Source organism: Gymnoscopelus microlampas (assembly GCF_963454915.1).
Source record: "Gymnoscopelus microlampas genome assembly, chromosome: 17".
NCBI lineage: Eukaryota > Metazoa > Chordata > Actinopteri > Myctophiformes > Myctophidae > Gymnoscopelus > Gymnoscopelus microlampas.
This window is the reverse complement of record NC_139954.1, coordinates 37127194-37148927: the sequence shown is the minus strand read 5'-3', so window position 1 is coordinate 37148927 and position 21734 is coordinate 37127194. Positions and strand designations below refer to the sequence as shown.

Here is a 21734-nt window from a genome sequence, read left to right as displayed (position 1 = left end):
ATGAAATGCTACAGTGCCATCATGAGTACCTTAGTAGATGCTCCACTAGTGTTGTTATGAAACCATCTATTTGTTGTTCAAATACAACAGGAATAAATCAAGTGCAAAGGGCCGTTCACACTGAGCACTACAACTATAAAATATAGTTTTAAAAAACATTCTTAGGTCAAGCGGTTCACACCAACTATAAAAAAAATACAATGATGAATTATATAGTTATAGTGCTCAGTGTGAATGGCCCTTAAGACCAACAACCTTGTATTTGGTTTAATAGACCCCTGGGGTCAGGAAACCTCTAAAAGACCAGTTAAGCTTTTAATTCAAGTACAAATGTCAAACACTAAGACCAAAGTTACAGGGTTTTTTCTTTTTTCTTGACAGTGACAATTTGTTACACATTTTCTCTTCTTGATTCCAGTGCATGAACTGACACAAACAGTGTGTATATATATTATGATTTCAAAACAAAATCAAAGCAAAAAGTGTCCATTACAAGGTTTCCTTTTTATCCCGTTACATGTCACCACCAAAGTCAATGATTAGCTTAAGGATATGGACATATTCATATACAGACACAATTCATAATAAATAAAATCATAAGACATCTACAATACCCCTTGATGACGGTATAAGCATGAGCTAACGTACACTTCTATTTTGAATCAGTAGGTAATGAAAGCATGATTTCTTTTTCTTTCTTTTTTTTAAGGTTTTTCTTATTAAAGTGCTCCAGTATATTTATTTGCAAACCATGTGAAATGAAAAGCAAAGATAATTCACCATATGGGATCTCAAGTGTAAAATTAAATATTCTCATTGCTTACATTACATGCTACGAGCTGACCGGATTTAGGAAATGTACACGTGACCTGGTGTCTATTATTGTACTAAACAGAACAGAAATGACAAAAGGAAAACTTTGGATATCATATCTTCTCACCTGATAAGCGTAAACCATCTTTCACACAAACCTCAAGGGGCCCAGTGCATGAAGATAGTGGACTCCTTCATTAATCCATTCTTTACATCTTCCAGCCCACCCAACAGTGAAACATACACATTTTAAAATTGATTAAACTGAATACTGGCATTTGAATGCTTACTGTCGAATGGGTAATGGCTTCAAATCAAGTGGCTACCATCATTCTACACTAGGCCCCTTTTTAAATGAACTGATAATAATTCACGCATTTCACATAGCTGTCCTTCCACAAACGTCTGCTCCATCTTGCGGTATGGCAAGATTAGATTAATGCAGTTGGTTGTGAACAAGAAAACAAAGGTTTTCTTAAGCTAATAAAGCATGATGAAACTCTGCATATTGGTATGTGCAGGCAAGGTCTCCCCCTTGTGTTTGATGCAGGGTACAGCAGCCTCAATAAGCAACTCAACATGTAAGTAGGTTTCAGATCCTTGTTCAACAAACCTCAAGGACCATCATCAACAGCCTCTAAGATTTTCTCAGCTTAATGTTACAATAAATGGTTAATTATTGTTCCGTCAATTCTGTCCTCAGAGGAGTTTAGACTTCACTAGTTCAAACTAATGTGAAAGTCTTGATTTCATTAACTTCAATAATCACTGATTACTTCATTTACAGTATGCTTCCACAGAATGATTTGTGATAAAAGAAGTGGGAAACAACAAAGAATAGTAACGTGAGGAAAAAAAGAAAAAAAAAACAGTAACGAGAGAAAAACAGTAACGTGAGGGATGATCAGAGAAATTAGCCACGGGCTAACTGGGAGCAATTAATAGAATGTAGCATACAACCGTTATAGTTCTGTGTTCCAGAGTTTCCAGTTTAAGACAGGCAAGGAATGCATTAAGTTAAGTAAATAAGGTGTGTCAATTCATTATAAAAAAAGCACAACACCCAACCCACGGCACGTCTCCCAACCCCTATAGGCATAATATATATGCACACAAACACACACAGGCAACACTGCCTTCCATAATCCTGTATCCATTAATGTCCGTTCCATTCTCCCTTCTGCCCTGGTCACCCAGAGGCTCCACTGGTCTCACCAGGTCCAGGCTGCATGAGCGTTCAAATGGTTTTGTGAATGTTTTTCAGGATGGTTTGTCAAAGATTACCCAGATGATGTTGATGTATTTTCTCCTCTCCTCTTCTCCTTATGACCATTGCCTGAGGTGTGAACCTTCCATCTGATTGGTGAGCAGAGCTGCCCGTCGACTCTCGGCTTAAGACAGAGCTCAGGATACCACAGGAGTCATGTCCCATAGCTGGAGACGCACACACAAACGCACACACACACACACACACACACACACAAACCTAATCAACTGCTTGTCAAACACGGAAGCCTTCGTAAACAGAAATGCTTCTTGTACATTTACTCTTACAACGTTTATACTTCGTCGTATGATGGTGCTGCACAAACCTATGTACCTATGTTTTCTATTTTTGAAAAGGTTTAGACATTTTTGTGTATGACATGCCAAAAATAGGGATGCCAGGATGAAAGTGATTAAAGCTTGGCCAAAATAAGCGTAATAAGTAAAAAATAAAACATATTTGATGACCCATGTTACCGATTTGACAATAAACATCATGTCACATGACATCACACGGTCTCACCTTGATGATCTTGTCGGTTCCAGAGGTGAGTAGACTTCCCGTGGTTGGCTCATAGTGCATGTAAACTATACTGTGCTTGCTGTCATGGAAAGTGGCCGTAGGCGCTCGACTGGAACGCACAAAGTGGAAACACGGTTACTTTACCCTGGTCAAGGAATTGAGGAATTAAGTCCGTTCTCATATCTCATATCATATTGAACGCAAATCATTCTGCTCTATCAAAAAGATAATTAATTCACAGACAGTCACACAACGCATTCTATTACGCGAGGCCACTACAAACCACCTTTGTGCATTCACCAGCAAAAGCGCATTTAACGACATAAGCCCAATGTCATACTTTGTCATGTGACAGTGTCGAGTGAAAATCATCGATCTACAAGCTTAACATGCGTCATATCACGACACATTGTGAGCTTGTAGATCAGCTATTTTAGCTATTTGGGGAAATGTGTGAACATATTTGCATAATGTTTAAAGTTTTGCACTGCCCAAAATAGGGAGGCCAGGCTGAAAGTGGTTAAGATAGTGTGTATATCACTGAGACGGGGTCAACATATGGTAACAGGAAATGGAACTCACTCGTCATCAGTGATGGACTCGTGGCAGCTGTCGCACACTCGCACCTCAAACTCGAAGCCCATGAGGGGGATGGTGGTGCGTTTGGATGAGCACTTCCCACACACTGCCTGGCCACACTTCCTACAGTGGTGCTGACACAGAGAAAGAAGAGAATCTAAATCATGTGCCCAGTCAACGGTCTTACTCCCCCTAACGGGCAGAAAACAAAACTACATCAATTAACTGTTATATATCATTTATCATTCAGTATTTTCTCATTTATTATCTCTCATTAACGCTGCTATTTTCTCACAATGCCATTTATTATGCAGTACCTATCATTACTGAGTCCTTTACATGTGTAGCTGTCAGGAAATAGGAGTGTAGAGACAAGACTCTCCTTGAATTGAGAAACATAGTTGGCCCAAAGAGTGACAACGGGGAAGACCACAGGATGTCCACTGAACATTACCAGAATTGAATGGTTGTGAAACCTAAATCTATATGAACTAAAGCTAAAGCTAACTAACGGTTGGGGGATTTGAGATGATGATGAGATCATGATGTCAAATATCACAATCATTTTCCCTGATTAGCTCGATATTAATAATGTGACAATATTTTAGGGTATGACTAAAGGTTTGATAAATTATCATCAGTAATGTGGATATAATGACATGAAACATATTAGACAGTCTATTTTTTCAAAAGGAAATGCATATAGGGAGGGATAATACATATCCCCACCGGCGATTACAAAATGAATGAGAGGGGGGATATATCAAAGAGGAGAGGCAAAACAAACCCTGATAATTAGGAATGTACAGTACCTGCCGTAAGCCAATCTTCTTACTGTCCCACATCTGTTTGAAGTTCCAGAAGAAGGGCTGTTCACACTTCTGACACGAGTCACTGTCAAGCCACTCTGGGGTCTGGGCAAAGACACACAGACACAGACAGACACACACACACACACACACACACACAGACACACACACACACACACACACACACCGCTTTATTAGTGTTTGTTTGACAACTAACACCTTACCTGATTCAAACACGGTGTCATGGTTCTGTTACACACTGCTCATCATACGATGATGTCTAATATTAATATCTAATGAGAAAGAGAAGGAAATTAAAGCGAAGGGCAGGAAATTAAAGCCAAAAGTGCTGTAAAATAAAAAAGAAAAAGCAGAGGGATGGACTTAATGTAGAAAAATACTTGATCAAAGTATGAAGGACCGTTCACACCGGGAGCGTTTATTTTGTGCAATTAATCCTTATTATTACACGGCTTGGTTGAATGGCTTGATTCTGATTGGTCAATCACTGAATTCAGCGGCGCGTTATTTTTTAATAATGGCCGCTGAATTCAATAACAGAAGGCTGTCTAATCAAAGACTCAGAGCACCTGCTCATATCAATCTGCGCTGCTTGATTTTTGCCGTATCCAACATGGCAGCCATGTAAACAAACGCATTGCTCTCAAGAATGTTTTTGAAAACATTTGTAGCGAGAAATAGACAATGCAGTAACCGCAAATGTATTCTATTTCATCAACACTTCCCGTTGTTTTCCGAGGCGACACGTTGCATTGGACGCACCTGGCATAAATTAATGGACTGCTTTCCTTACCGTAAGAAATGAAATCCTTCGTTTTGTTACTTTTGAGTTAATTTATTAATTAGTAGCCGTGTAATAAGCGGGATCGCGGCGGGGTCTAATCCCCCTGCCGGGATTTATTTCTCAACAATGACCGGCTCGCTGTCAATTATCCCATGCTTAATTTAAACTGCTGTTAGTGTTATGAGTAATGAAATGTTTGATGTGAAATAATCGTGCCAAATTTTTTGATTAATGTTTTTCGCATCGCTCCTGGTGTGTAATGACCTTTACAATGCACAAAACAGGACAAAAACGTATTTCAATTTATTTTTTGTGAGTGAAATCAGGAGGGGACCCTTGGGAATCTTGTCAACTAAGTATAGGGTTTAAGTGGTTTTAACACCCTTACAGAGAGACATTGGATGGGCTGATCCTTGGGAGAACAGCCAGTACAGCGATTCTTTCATTGCTTAGAGGAGAAGCACGAAACACTTGACCTTTCAAAAGGAATGTGGAGCGACCGTCAGTGTGGAGGAAATCAAGAATGAATCCAGATGAAGTATCATGACTGCAGTGCAAACAAAACAACAACTGACACTGGGGGAACAAAGGGAGGGACTTTGGTTTCATATAAAAGCAATTTCAGTCCTTAGTAACTAGCTTTCTGGAGACTGACAGAGGACAAGAGGGAGGACGCAGGGTTATCCAATCACAGCTGGATTATGTCTGTGTGGTTATGGGCGTGCGTGTGTTCCCCCATGCCTGTTTTTGTTGTGCACACACCAGTGCGCATGTGTGTGAATCAAGAGTACATTCTGCTAATCTGGTGACCTTTGCTGGCACTCTCGGGAGAGCTTAATCCTCAGTATGAGGGAGAACATCTTACACAGTATTATGTGCTCATCTACATATCATGTACACACACATGCATGCGTGCACATGAATTACAGATGCACACAAACACACTCTAGATATACTACGTTTGGCGGCGCAGCAGCACTGTCGTCTCTTCATGCTGCAGAACGCCAAAGTTGTTGAGTGATTGAGTCTGAAAAGGGACACTGCAGGAGCTGTGTCTGCGTGCGTGCGTGCGTGCATGCGTGTGTGTGTGTGTATGTGTGTGTACCCCCTCCAACATCAGTCACCCCCTCACCTCTTGTCGTGTCACATCCATGTTCCAGATGACGATACCTCCATCAGTGCTGCAGGAGATGAGCTGACGAGTGTGTGACGCGTAGCACAGGCCCTGCACCTTGTCACTGTACGGAGAACATTTGCACGCACATACAGCACACACATATAAACAGCTAATTAATTTGGCTAGCAAAAGATGAAGCACTCAAAAATACAGTTTGCATATCTGACTTGCAACAACATTATTACTTAGTCAGCAGATGTAATAAAAAGGACTAAAAAGGAATAAATCCCGGGGGTACACCGGTCAACAGATATATTGGGTTCGAGTGTTTAACCAGCAATAATAATAATAATGCATTTTATTTATTATAATGCACTTTATGTTTGGACAAATCTCAAAGTGCTACAATAAACATTTGCATAAAAAACACCACACCACTGTAAAAAGATCTAAGAAAGCTGAAACAAAACATCAATAAAAACATGAGGGCATAAAGCCTAGAGCCGGTAGCTAGGTGGCCTTGTGGTTAGACTGTCCGCCCTGAGACTGTGAGGTCTGGCTTAAATCCCAAGCCAAGTCCTAATGCCTCTCTGTTTGGTACTCATCAGCATTAAGGGTTGGATTGGGCGTACGTCTCTGCAACATACAGTACTAGCATCATGTGCAGGGGGTGTACTTGTACACCAAGCTGCCTCATGCTACCGAAACAGGAAATAGGAAACAAGCACATAAATAATAGTAGTAATAAAAAATAATAGTATTTTATCTGGCTTTGACTATGTGCAGTTCAGTTGTTTTGTAAGATCCACGAGAAGCTTCAACTGAAATTATCAGTAATAAAACCCATTGGTGATGTTTTTAAATCAATACTGCATATGATCTTTCTCACTTCTTCAGTTGAGACGGTGCTGTGTGAGGGGGGAGGTGAGGGGGGCGGGGTGCAGAGAGGAATGCAGACACTCTCTCTACTCGTCCAGGTGAGAGACGCAACTGATATATACTTCTCGATACAACAGTGTTTTACCGGATTTGTGACACTGTTGAAAAAGCGCTCTCCAGTACAGGTAGAGTTGAATGGTGATGGTCCTCTGTATGCTAATGACCTTGGCCGTGGCACGGCTTGGTCATTGTTCTAACAGAACACGTTTATCCAGTATTCAGACACTGCTTCCGTGCATTAGAAGCAGCTGGGAGCCGGGTTTTTTTTTGTCTTTTTTTTTCTCTCGTTTTTTTCCATTAAAAGGTAGTATTAAATGGCGTTTTCTAAAATCACATCGCGGGCCGGATTTGACGACGTCGCGGGCTGGAAATGGCCCGCGAAACACCAGTTTGACATCACTGATCTAAGTAGTCACATAAAAAGGGATGGAGAGAAAAAAGTATACTTTAATGCAAAAGGAATTCCCTGATTAAACTAATAACGTCCCTACCGACAACTTAGTGAAGGTCACCGTCAGTTGAGTGTGCGCACGCGAGTACTTGTGTGTCACACTGACTTTGTTGTGTGTGCTACGTGCAGCGTGTGGGTCGTACTTGTGGCCCTGCAGCTCGATAGCGGTGCCTTTGCGCCCTCCGATGTCCCACATGATGATGGAATGGTCTGAACTGCCAGAGAATAGCACCCTCTGGACTGGGTCCCAACACAGAGCTGTCACATTACCTGGGGAGCAGAGAACACACACACACCAGAAAGGGCTTAATAGTCAGTCAGAAACCTTGTATCTCCATCTATTTATGTTTTATCATAAATGAATGCCCTATTTTATACTTTGTTGTATAAATGGTAAATATAGGCGATCTACAAGCTCACGTGTCGCACTGTGTGACACATTGTCACAAATAGCGAAAATAGCAGATCTACAAGCTCACAACGTGTTGTACATCTGCAGAGGCTTGGACCCCCATTAAATGAACAATCAATACATTTTTCTCCTCAGTGGGTTGATCAATCAATCTGAAACTGCACATAAGCAATGACCATTGGCATATGCAGGGAGTAAGGAAGCCGATTCTTAACTTTGACCAAATTCAAGCTGTTTATTTGCATTTTCGCCACAGGCTATGGGACCTGTAGTTGCGGTCACAGTCTCAGCAGGCTATGGAATCTGTAGTCACAGTCGTGGCACGACGGATGGTGGATGAAAAATGGGTATGGACTAGTTCTTATTCAAGAGTAAAATGAGCCTCCTCCTATTTTATCTTTAGCTTCCACTGGATGCCTATTAGTTTTTATAATATCTCAATTTATTTTATACCATTATAGGCTACAGTATATTCTAAACCACTATCAGCCGGATCACAGATTCTTTGTTACTGTACATTTAAAATCTTTTACGTTTTTTTTACACATTATAATGCATGTGGATTTATATAATGTGTTATAAGCATCTCAATTTGATTATCTTTTGGCTAATGTATTTTTCACATATTCTTTGTATTACGCTACTGTATTTTATCTTGGTGGTTTTCTATATACTGTATGATTGTTGTTATTATAAAAGCCATGCCAGTTTACGGCACATGATGGAGTCTTCTTTCACAGAGCTTGAATGGGAGAAAGATGACCTTGTGAGTGGTGACACAGTACACGTGAAATCAGGTGACAACTCTCACAGTATCACAGTCATGAGCGCTCTCAGGTACGTTGTCAATAATACACTCTACAAGGATATTTGTTCTAATTTCTCTGTTCATTGTATAGGGACCTGTGTGTGTGTGTGTGTGTGTGTGTGTGTGTGTGTGTGTGTGTGTGTGTGTGTGTGTGTGTGTGTGTGTGTGTGTGCGTGTGTACCGGTGTGTCCTTTGAAGGTGGTGACAAGACTACAGCTGTCCTGCTCCAGCTTCAAAATGGTGACCTGACCAGACTGGTCTCCTACAAAGGCATGCCTTGTCTCAACATCAAATCTGGGGAAATGACAGTTAAGGAATTGGAATATACTGCAGCATATAGTACAGTATCGGAATAACTGCAGTATACCGTATAGAGAGACCTGCTGAATAGAATTGAGCGTGGCCTTATTTTGTTATGTTTATATTATTAACATACTATATATTATGTTTTTCAATGTTTCTCAGCCTATCATCTAAAAATCTACGAATGCAAAACAACATTTTAGAATCCATTTTCCAATACAATCTTAGAAATCCACTTTTGTTTGCAAATACACGAGAAGAACCTATGACAAAATTGTTTGGATGAGTTTCAATTTTGAACATTTACTATTCCTGTGGGTTCCGGGGACCCCCAGAGGTCCTTGAGGGGGTCCCCAGTTAAATGAGTGATAGTTAGGAACCAAATGGACCCTTATTGGGCTGTAACTCCATTTGCACAGTCTCCGCGTAAACACAGATGATTTTACACTGTAGATTGGGGTCCGAGAAATAAAAAGTAAACATCACAATAAATGGGGGTCCATGGTCTAAAGTACATCAAACTGGGGGTCCTTGAAATTAAAAAGGTTGAAATCCAGGCCCTTACTTAGAGAGAAAACTGCATGTCTCACATTTCAGTTCAGCCTTCTCCTCCAACAACAAAATGTTTACAAAGTGTCAATGACTTCACTCTCAGTTTCACAAGACCCAGGATCAACTGGTTCCTTCTCTGACCTACAAACCAAAATGCATTAATCCTTTGTCCACACAGCAATATGTAGAAAGAGAAAAGCAAATAATCACACAAGAAGTGACCCAATTCTCTGATCTAATCAAATTTTGTAATATCTTTCGAAAAGGAGCGCGGCATCCAATATGCAGCTACAAATCTAATTACAGGCCATCTCCATGTTGTGATGGTTGGTGCGCAAATAACCCATTTGCCGACCACATTCATCTGCTGGCGCTTTTGAGTTTAAAAGTCAAGCGATTGGCCAATGTCAAATGTCAACAACATTTTACCAAAGAATGTAGCCTTAGCTGGGTTCCCTCTATTTTTGTATTCGATTCTGCTATTCTTACTATAAAATGTAATTTGAACAAACTAGCATTCTTGGGCTGGAACGACAGTTATCAGACTCAAAATCTTATCTCACACAAAGTCTCATTGGTATGGATCAGCGTTGTTGCTGCACGATCTAACTGCCTTTCACATGGCCATTACAGAAATCCAACCCAACCGTTTCCAGGACAACAGCATGACTAATACCTATTGTTAGCCCTCCCCGATAATAAAAGCTAACTGAAAGCTAAACTCACACTCCATCTTAACCACTTTCAACCTGGCATCCCTATTTTGAGTATGTCATTCTAGGCAAAAAATGTCAAGCATCACAACACATTTTGAGCTTGTACATCAGCTACAGTATTTTCACTATTATATATGTATGTATAATGTATATATATAAGGCTTAAGAGGGTTGTGCTGGAACAAATTTGGGGCCCTCAGGGAGACTTCTTTTTTATTGTCGTCAGTATTACGGAGGTTATGTAAGGGTCATTCACCCAAGCATGGGCCACAGGTACCCACTTAAATTATTTTCCATCCCAATTAGCTAGGACTCAAGGAGCCATATTCACTATGAACAGTCAAGAGCCAAGAAGTACAACATATATTGGGCGCTGATGGCCAAGTGGTTAAGGCGCGTACCACATAGGCCTTGATGCCTGACAGCGCGTCCTGGGTTTAATTCCTCGAGGCCGGCGGCAGATTAGCTACATGTCCCTCCCAGAATCCCTCCCTTGTTTCCTGTCTCTCTCCACTGTCCTATCGAAAAGCTCCCAAACAGAAAAGTAAAAATAAATAAAAGAAGAAGTATAACATATAGATAGATCACTACTATAATGTGACACTATAATGTGATGGTTCTATCATCCAGACAGAGTAGGGGCGACACTAAGGAGAGCTAAGTTGAGGATACTGTAGTCCAGAGACCCAGGCAGCAGTGCGGTAGATTCCTAGCTGCTGACCGCTCTCTGAGCAATGCCAAGTGAAGTTCTTGTCCTGGCCAGTAGAGAGAACCCACTCCATCTCCAACACAAACAACGCCACGGTCACTCTGCCCTGGTGGGCTACAGGGGAAACAGGGAGATGTGGACATATTAATATTGGTTGGTACCAACCAAACAATTTTGCTTGGTACACAAACATAACAGGTTTAACAATACAAGAACCAGATGAAGTCACTGTGTAAATATCACTCTACATTCATTCAACAATCTATAAAGCATAGCATGTTGATGTGGTGTGAGAAACCTATACTGGACAGAATGAGTGCTGGAGAATATATACATTTGTGAACATGTTGAAGAATTGTTTAAAGGTTGACGTACTCTACAGGGTGAAGACATTACAGATCATTACATTACAACTAAGTGAATATCGTCCAAACACTTTGTACAGAGAAAGGTCAGAGGGCTCATTAAAACCACTTAAGCCCTATAATATACTTTGTCGTATGATGAATTTGATCAACAAGCTCACAAGGCATCACGACGTGTGGTGAGCTTGTAGATCTGCCATTTTCGCTATTCTGGAAAAATGTAGAAAATGTGTTTAAAAAAGCTTTTCCTATAATGACATGCTCAAAATAGGGACAACATGTTGAAAGTGTTTTTAAGAAGTGCACGTTATTGAGGTGACAGCCAGGGGATCATCGCCCTGTAGGCAAACCACAGGGGCTCAACACGTTTTTCACATCAACAAGCTTCCAAGCAACTGAACTGTGGCACCGTTTTAGATTCCTCTCCTACAGTAGCAGCTCAGTTGACACATACATTCTCACATACACACACACACACACACACACTTCCCGTCTCACCCTGGTAGGTGCGTGCCGGGGTCATCTTGTTGTAGTCTTCTGACAGGATGAACTCCTGTAAGACAGGAAGTACAAAACATGGTGAGACACTAACCAAGTCCTATGCAGCCAAATCCATACAGAGTCCTAACTCTCAGTGTAAAAACTGACCATTACAGATCCAATTTTACACTCTGGACCTACTGTATGACATCAGGCTCAAAATAAACAAGAACTTCTTCAGATTCCCAAACAGATCTTTTCACCAACTGAGCAGCATGTGTCAGTATGGAAATACATGAGTGTAATCTTGGAATTTCCTTTTTACAACATGACAGTTCAAATGTACATGCTGCATTACTACAACATTCAGATACAAGAAGCTTCTGCTTTCAAATTACAAATCGTCCTTGCAACCACGAATAGAGATTTGGTGGAAAGGGAAAAATGAGGGGACCAAGTATACCCTGGGGGACCCCGGTCAACAAAGTATAGGGTCTGCAGTTCATATTTTTCCTCTACTGCAGAAACTGCCTATACTATAGATGCTGTTCTATAGACTGCATTGCCTCACTAACAAAGACATTCAATGCCGATCGGCTTAAGAGCCCATTAGTACACTGAAAAACCTAGCTCCTTCAAATCATTGACTGGTGCAGTGTCTGGACAAAACTGAGTGACAGAGGAATTCTACTGAATCCTCTCTCTCTGTGTGTGCGTGTGTGTGTGTGTGTGTGTGTGTGTGTGTGTGTGTGTGTGTGTGTGTGTGTGTGTGTGTGTGTGTGTGTGTGTGTGTGTGTGTGTGTGTGTGTGTGTGTGTGTGTGTGTGTGTGTGTGTGTGTGTGTGTGTGTGTGTGTGTGTGTGTGTGTGTGTGTGTGTGTGTGTGTGTGTGTGTGTGTGTGTGTGTGTGTGTGGTTTAAGGGTATTTGCTTCTCAGTCAACACAGAAGTAAAACCCTACAGGCCTATGTACAGAACAGAAGATAGACAGTTACAGACAATTCATTTCGGCTTAGGGTGTAAAGCCTTAAAGCCTGGGACACTCAAGGCAAAAATGCATGCATACAGATACACCATTGCAATGCTTGTTAACTTTGTTATTCTACCACTTAATTTGAAATAACTGACTCGGCAGGGAGGATTCTGTGGGCCAGAACCTTTTATAACAAACAATTAAAATGCTAAATAAAGGAACTAAACTAGGCTAGCTCATATAGACGCCGGATTTATACTTGGTTTGCCTCAGCGTCGCGCACCGAAAAAAGCCCACAAGGCATTGCAGTATATAAATCATGCCTTAGTGCTCAGTAATAGGGTGACAATTAACAGCCAAATCATCTTATATTTGACCATTAAGGCACAGGACTGAAATGTTGATCTAAAGATTCTAAATCACTTTAATTTGCCTGACATGGGGAAAATTAGTATCCTACATAACACACACTACAGTACATTACAACATGGAGCAGAGTTGAGAAGAGCATTTTCAGATCCCGGATGTCATCTTTAGCCACAATGAGCTGTAACTGCACAGCCTAGTTTCCCATCTATTACGTACTGTACACACGCTTGAACACATTTCTCCATATTATGAACCTCTCCATATATCATAGTCTTCATCTTTGGCAAATACTGCAAAATAAAGGTATATTCCATTCAAATTGCAAGAAGAGAAGAATGGGCATTTGCTGCTTCCTCTTAGAAAGCCAATACAAATATGACCTTTTCAAACCAGTACATTTCCCATGGAGGAAACACAGGGGAGTTCATTTTGTGTTTGGAAGGGATAAAAGGTTGGCATTTGAACTTACACAGACGGATCCGGTGTCCGTACCCACTGACAGTCTCCTGGTTTCTGGGTTAAAGGACATACAGGTGCACGAGGCTGGGAAGACAGGGAAATACAAGACAGTTAAACTCTTGTGTTTGCCACTTCAGTCGCTAACTTCTTTACTTCTAAACCTTTGGTGTTTATTTGGATGTCAGTTTTGTATTGCTCTGTTAAGAACAGTTGCTTTTTATTGTCTCCGCCAGGCCGAAGGCATGGCGAGAGAGTATGTTTTACCCTCCGTCCGTCCGTCCGTGTGTCCGTCCGTGTGTGTGTGTGTCCCTCCCGTCTGTGTGTTACCAGCTAATTTCCGGCACCGTTGGCCCGTTCGCTCCGAAACTGTGCACACACACTCCCTGGATGCCAATTCAGAACCTCTGGCCCAATGTTTTCACATGGGCCTGTTATAGCGCCACAAGGAGGCCGATTTGTGCATTTTTACATTACTCCTACAGATTTTATCCAAACGTCATGCAAATCGGTACACAGTATCTCTATAGTCGTGTGATCAACACGGATCTGTCTGATTTCCCATATTCCATCCTCATTGCCTATGGTTGGCTTCCAAAGTTTGCAGGATTGGTCCGTTTTGAACAAAAAGCCTCAAACTATGCACGCAGCTTGCGATTTCCGTGAAATTTCACACGCACATTCCCACTAGGCCGAGGAAGAAATGCCAACCTTTTCACATTGGCCTGTTATAGCGCCACCAGCAGGTCTAATTTAGCAAAACACATTTTTGGAATAAAATGTCTCAAATCATGAATGCAGTGTCTGATTGACGTGAAAGACCTAAGAATAAATGGCACCCTTTTCACATTGGCCTATTATAGCGCCACCAGGAGGCCAGAATAACGTACCTGACCTGGCGGAGACCTGTGCTCCGAGGAGCACTTTTTCTAGTTTGTGTGTTGTTTCTTCTCTGCTCCATAAAAACATTGCAGTAAAGCATCATAGCAGCATTGCTGATGGATCTGTAATGGTTATATAAAGCAGCTGCAGAGTGGTGAACCGTGTCTGCAGACCCACCTGTCTATACCACCACCCATGCAAAAGGCAGTTTCAGTGTGCCTCCATGAGGTCTAACAAAACTCCATTACCACAAGGAGCACCAGACAACATGCTAGGGAGGGCAAGGGGCTGGTCTGACCAATATATCACAATTTTTTTCAAAAATAGCAGATCTATACGCTCAATTTCTGAGATTTGTTTTAATACTTAAAACATTTTTGTTTGCATACTTGGAAATGGAAATGGAAATTATTTTCTATTTATTTGTCGCATATAAGTTTCTCAAATGGATTTTTTTATAACATCTAAGTTTTTCTAACTAATTTCACACTTTTGTTTGGAAAATAGCTAGGAGGATCCAGCATGATCCAGATCAAAACAAACACTCTGAGGTCATCATCCCTGATGGCAATGACTGCAGGACGCTAACATATGTAGGTGTAGACTAGTCATCAACTGCCAATCCTCAGTTTTGTTGTTAACATTAAATTTGACTATGCTTTCAGTCCTTTTAAGCTAGTTAATAGCTTAAAAGCAAGACAAGCTTGCAAGGCGTCATATTGCGACACACTGTGAGCCTGTAGATCTGTTGTTTTCATTAATTTTTAAAATGTTCGAATATGTCCGCAAAAGTGATGAAAAACTGATCTATTATTTGTTGTACCACTACCACTCTCACCACGTGACCATGTTGTTTTTCTTTGCAAAACTGGTTGTCTAGTCTACTGATGTTTTTTAAGAAAGTCTAGTCAATGATTCCTTTGTTCATTTTATCATGAATATGGCTAGACAGAAGCAGAGAAAAAGATCACCGAATTCAAGTGGTTATTATACGTAGATGCAGTGTAGGAATTTCTGTGGGGGCTCAACTTTAAATGACAAAATATCCACAATATGAGATTGTGGGAACTGGGAACATGGTCCATGTTTGACATCGGACACAGAAATCTGGCATTGGTCGGACTCTAATCATGGGACCTGTCCAATGATGTAAAAAATCCATTCATTTATCATATGACTCATGATTCATAGTAGTTTTTCTTTTTCTTAATCATTTTCTCAATTCAGGAATGTTTCAGTTCTGAAACATTCCTGACATTTTACAGACAACAGCATGGGATTTCCATTTATTGCACAAGTGGGTGAACAAATGGCAAAATAGAAAATGGGAAGTGACACTGCTTGATGGCAAATTTCTAGGAAACCAGAGACCACAGATACAGTAGGTATCTATGAGACCACAAGCCCTTTAGCAAGCTAATCTAATCCTTACAGGTATGCAGTCTGCACAGATCTATTAAATATTTAGTATTCATTTCTCATAAATATTCACAAGATATTTTGTTTCACTGAGGAAAAAAAACAATAACCCAGGCTATCATTTAACGTGTTAATACTCATAAAACTGCAGCTAGGCAGACTGATAAGTGTGCTCTGGAATCAAGTGGTTTAATTACAGTGAAAATGTTTTGGCCACATTCATATAGTAGGTACTAGGTACAAGTAGACACAAAAAATAAAACAGGCAAGCTTAAAGCCAAATTTAAACTCTGTAGTATGATGAATTGTCTGCTGACGAGGACTTACGGTATCTTCAAGATAACACATCACGATGAGTGAAAAAATCCGTTAAACCACGTGAACCCTAACTTCCCTATTCCGGGATGAACATTCAGCGAAAATAGCAGATCTTCAAGCTGTGAGCTTGTGCATTGGCTATTTTAAGATCTGCTACTTTCGCCAACAAGATTTGGCATAGAGGTGGAAAATGAGTGGGCTTAGTATAGATCCCTGTGGGACCTGTGGGTCAATGAAGTATATAGGGTTAAATAGTAAATAGTAAACTTACTTGTCATTGTATGATAGACACTAGGCCAGTATTGGCCACCGTCCCTCTTCAGCCATACCCGAATCGTCCTGTAAAGTTAGGTGAGAGCTTGGTTTAGCTTCTGAATGACAATGGCACCTGACCTCTGCTTTATTATCAGCATTAGGTGCTACCTTTATGCCAGATGCATAGACATCACCCCATGTCACTGGTTCACACACACACACACACACACACACACGCACACACGCACACACGCACACACAGGCACAGCCTCCAGAGAAGTGAAATGCACACAATTCAGGCAAGACAAGTTGGGAGAGCAAGCAGTTAAAGATACATATACGACATACCTTTATCACTACCCTAACCTGTAAAGAAGAGCCATATTCCCCCTGACACACCCACGCAGTTCATTCAGCACAACTCAGCAACAACAGCCTTTTAATTAGCCAGTTAAGGAGTGAGTCATGTTTGAGTATTTCCAATCCCATATGCCATGATTTAAAGAAATCTATAACAAAGACACACCAGGCATCCCAAATGCTTCTTATTATGAGTCTGTTGAGTTTATTTAATTTAGACAGATTGTCACATGGATTTTGATGCAAACACTTTGACAATGTCAAAAGAAATAAAATAAAAAACGAAAAGAATATTAAAAACAATTTAGACAGATTGCTAGTTTGGGGTGGGGTCTACAATATTATAGGATCAACCACATTTTCATTTTCATACGAAAATGTATTAGCCTGATCTGCAAGTGTAAACATTGATCCGGGGGGGGGGGGGGAGAACAAAGCTATTTTCATTACATAGCCATGTGTAGAGGGTTATTTGTAGCCTATGCGTAAAATGTGTAACTCTGTGGTTTATGGTTTATACCACTAGAGAGTTACACATTTGTAACTGGCTATAGTAGCCATACTAGAATGACTAAGCCAGGTCAGCTGACTTTGACCAGGCAGTTTTATGGGAAACCGAAACGTGTCTTTTAAAAACATGAAGCCACAACAAAAGATGGTGCATTTAAACGATCAAAGGCAAACAAGACATGAGTTCAACAGCCCGATGGATCGATGACCCGAACTGGAATGGGGGGGGGGGGGGGGCAGTGGACAGTGTTGCCAGGTTTTGTGGGAGACATAAGCAACCAGGTCTAAGAAAACAAGCCCAAAATAAGCACATTTAGGCCACATGAGCACTTTATTTAAACCTATATGGATCGGCTCACAACGAGCTTGTAAGATCTGCTATTTTCAAAAACTCGAGCGCTAAAATGTGGAATATTTGGAATACTTCTGAAACATTCTTTATAACACAAATGCTCCCCCTGGCACAAAACATTTTCATTAAAATATTTGAGAACTACTGGTTTAAATAATACATAAATAAATTGGAAGCAAGCCTAAATAAGCATGTACACGTTAGAAACAAGCCCAAAAAACTGCAACCACCAATTTTTACAAGCAACTTAACAGAAAAAGGCCAATAAGAATGTCGCTTATAAGAAGCCGACATGGCAACGCTGACACTGGACAGAGGCGTGACAGAGGACAATTTCACACAAATACACACAGCTCATATCAGTTTTATTTCCCTTTATGGAGGTAGAATTACCTATGCAATCCAATGAAAAGCTATATCTGCCGTAGCCCTGAAATATGACTGTCATATCATGACAGTCATGGATGAACTTCAACCTGTGCGTACATCTACATGAACGTTCAGATTTCAAATATAAAGTGCTTACCACATGGCCACGGATGTTACAATTACGTACGGTCCTTCAGAAGTACCCGTATCTTCCATATTGTTCAATAAAAAGCATTTTAATCCAATCGGTGACCATTTCTCATAGAGTTATAATCAATTAGCGTGCAATACACCTCCCAACCAATAGGGTCGCGTAGTTGAAAGCATATGGCGAAAATACGGAGAATATGGTCACCAATCGGATTAAAATACTTTTCATTGACCAATACGTAATATATGGGTACTTCTGAGGGCCCGAACCCAATTGTAACATCCATGGCCATGGGATAAGCACTTTATAGTTGAAATCTGAACGTCAATGTAGATGTACGGGCGGTAAATGGAGAAAAAGCAAACACCAGGTTCATCCATGACTGTCATGATGATATGACACTTCCCTTATGGAGCTAGATTTCTATGGATCCAATGAAAAGCTATCTGCCGCATTAATGCATGCATCTTACCTGTCCTCAGAGACGCTGATCACCCCGTCCTCCTTGGGGATGACCACAGCCGTGGTCACCACATCTTGGAAAGCCTCAATCTTGCTCAGCAGGACGGGCAGGCGATCCTGTGGCTTGTTGGGCTGGACCTGCTCGGCCGCCATGTGGAATAAATATTATGTACTATTAACCTCCTTCTCCAGTTTGGCCTTTTTGGTAACATAACACTTCAGTGGAGCAGCAGCATAGCTAGAGACTGGTGTCGCTGCTTCGGCGCGACCCGTGCACAGTGTTGTGGCAGGGGGGCAGGTAGCCAAAAATGTTGGCTAGCGGCGTTGCCAGGTTTTGTGAGAGAAATATGCAACCGGGTCTATGAAAACAAGCCCAAAAGAAGCAACTACGCAACGGCTATTTGAAAAATGTAGATCTGCTATTTTCAAAGAATGAAAAGAAAAAAATCTTGATAAATAAAAGAGAAAAGAATTAAACATTTTAACAACACAAATCTTATGTTGGGGGGTCCCTGGCACAAAATGGGGGTCCGTGGACAAATACATATTAATTTGGGGGTCAATGATCATGAAAATGTTTGAGAACCACTGGTTTAAACAAGTTAAAACAACATTAGGAAACAAGCCCAAATAAGCAAATACACTTGACTTTATAAACAAGCCCAAAAAACCGCATCGCGCAACTAGCAAACAAGAGACTTTACAGAAAAAGCCCAAAGTCGCTTATAATAAGTGGACATGGCAACACTATGGCCAGTCAGCTGACAAGACATGCATGTAACGTACAGCGCACAGGACAACTAGCTGTGTTCAGTCAGCAACTATAACGGAGCAACTATAAGACTTCCGGTGGACGATCTCTTCAGAATAAGAGTACCCTCTAAAAATAAAAATAAAGTAGAAAAACGGTTAATTTGCACATTAAAACTACAACTTAAGCATTTAAACGAAGCTATACAACACATATTATGTTTCTGTGTAACAAAAACGTTTTTTTTAAACATTAATAATTTATCTAAATGGATAAATGGTCAGAAAAGGTCAGAAAAGTGCCGTTCTCGGACAAAAGTGGACACTGGACAGGCGCCGGCGGACACTGCCGACACGTCTGACACACGCACGCGTGCGGGGACACCTCCCCTACAACGCCACACTCTCCGCTAAGCGGGAGAGGTGTAAAAAAAAGTGTGGCGGACAGTCCAGTGAGGTCAGAGGTCAGAAAAGTGCCGTTCTCGGACAAAAGTGGACACTGGACAGGCGCCGGCGGACACTGCCGACACGTCTGACACACGCACGCGTGCGGGGACACCTCCCCTACAACGCCACACTCTCCGCTAAGCGGGAGAGGTGTAAAAAAAAAGTGTGGCGGACCGTCCAGTGAGGTCAGATGTCAGAAAAGTGCCGTTTTCACACAAAAGTGGACACTGGACAGGCGCCGGCGGACACTGCTGACACTTCTGATACACGCACACGTGCGGGGACACCTCCCCTACAACGCCACACTCTCCGCTAAGCGGGAGAGGTGTAAAAAAAAGTGTGGCGGACCGTCCAGTGAGGTCAGATGTCAGAAAAGTGCCGTTTTCACACAAAAGTGGACACTGGACAGGCGCCGGCGGACACTGCCGACACTTCTGACATACGCACACGTGTGGGGACACCTCCCCTACAACGCCACACTCTCCGCTAAGCGGGAGAGGTGTAAAAAAAAGTGTGGCGGACCGTCCAGTGAGGTCAGAGGTCAGAAAAGTGCCGTTTTCACACAAAAGTGGACACTGGACAGGCGCCGGCGGACACTGCCGACACTTCTGATACACGCACACGTGCGGGGACACCTCCCCTACAACACCACACTCTCCGCTAAGCGGGAGAGGTGTAAAAAAAAGTGTGGCGGACCAGACCGTCCAGTCCAGGGGTCAGAATAGGGCCCTTCTCAGTGCATAGACTCCACAAATTGGACACAACCCCACACCTTAAAAGAATACAGACAAGGCTTTGAAAGTTTAAAAAAAGACCATTTAATTGCTCTTTACTAATAAAACAGTGTACAGCTGCCAAATGTTTTACTTAAGTAAAAGTATCAATTCTGCAATGTAGAAATACTCTGTACAAGTAAAAGTCCTGAATTCTAAATGTAATTGAGTAAAAGTACTGGTATCAAAATCTAATTAAATATAAAAATCTTTTGCTTGTAGATCGGCTATTTTCAAATTGCCAAAGTTTAAAAAGGGCTGAAGTGGTCTTGTAATAATAATCAAAAATATACAAAGTAACAAGTAACTAAAGTTTTCAAATAATTGTAGTGGAGTAAAAGTATAATATCTGCCTCTGAAATGTAGTGGAGTAGTACTTAGTTTTCCACCACTGTATAAATGTATTTTTCAAAATGCATAGTACAGTAATTGATTACATGTACTTAGTTACTTTCCACCACTGTAAAAATGTCTTTTTCGAAATGCATGCATGTCTTTCATAAAACATTAAATGCCAGGATCTTACTTTGAAGGCAGGCGGAAACCTTATAGTTGCTAGCTCAAAAACCGGATGTCCTATAGTTGCTGACGGAACGGAGCTAGGACAACTAACAACACTAACACACTTCCGGTACATTTTGGTTTTTACTTCATAATAAATGATTTCAAGACCAAGGACTGGAGTGTATTATTCAAAAATGATGGTGATAATAATAATACAACTAATAGTCATCATAATCATGATAATAACAACAATTTTATTATATTATTATTAATAAAACATACTATTGTCAAGGTCGTAAATTCCTACAACCAGTGAAATATATATATTTTTTAACATTATTTTATTTATTTCCCAGATAGACATTATCCTCGTCCTCTTGTTGGAGGAAAATAGCCTTTTCAGGACTTTCTATTATTACTGAAAATTGAAAAGTCAACAAAATAGTTTCTGGGTATGATGGGCACAATGAATGGTGATTAAACCATCCAGTGATTAAACTTGTATTTAGATTAATCAATGGCTAATGTGAATCTAATGCTTTTACAGTGGCATCATAATCTTTTATTTTGAAAGGTCGATGGGACTAAGCTACAAAACCGGAAATAATATAGTAGGACAGTACAGTGATCATGTTTCAGTTGTTTTGATCAACTGGGCACTAGGGACAACTGGGCCTGACTTGTGCAGTGGTAAAAAGTAAAAATGTACTTTTACACCACTGGAAGTGATGATATTATTT

General features: G+C 40.9%; 1 protein-coding gene across 1 annotated transcript; it reads right to left on the bottom strand.

Annotated features, from left to right (window-relative positions):
• Positions 1-361: 361 nt before the first annotated feature.
• On the bottom strand, positions 362-18806 carry wdfy2 (WD repeat and FYVE domain containing 2). Its single transcript, XM_084084939.1, has 12 exons — positions 18531-18806; positions 16333-16400; positions 13456-13529; positions 11666-11720; positions 10766-10916; positions 8704-8816; positions 7446-7572; positions 5928-6033; positions 3994-4095; positions 3185-3315; positions 2603-2711; positions 362-2247 (listed from the first exon to the last, which is right to left on the bottom strand). The coding sequence occupies exons 1-12, from the start codon at positions 18671-18673 to the stop codon at positions 2218-2220; spliced, it is 1209 nt and encodes a 402-aa protein (XP_083941065.1). The 5' UTR covers positions 18674-18806; the 3' UTR covers positions 362-2217.
• Between the last annotated feature and the right edge of the window lie 2928 nt (positions 18807-21734).

What these genes read in the sequence shown, in the direction of transcription:
- wdfy2 (XM_084084939.1), bottom strand. Translation starts at nt 18,673, where the DNA reads ATGGCGGCCGAGCAGGTCCAGCCCAACAAGCCACAGGATCGCCTGCCC. An exon ending in GCCTGGGTCTCTGGACTACA is followed by an intron (nt 8,817 to 10,765) that starts GTATCCTCAACT and finishes TCATTTCCCCAG; the next exon opens with ATTTGATGTTGAGACAAGGC. An exon ending in GAACCGACAAGATCATCAAG is followed by an intron (nt 2,248 to 2,602) that starts GTGAGACCGTGT and finishes GTGCGTCTCCAG; the next exon opens with CTATGGGACATGACTCCTGT.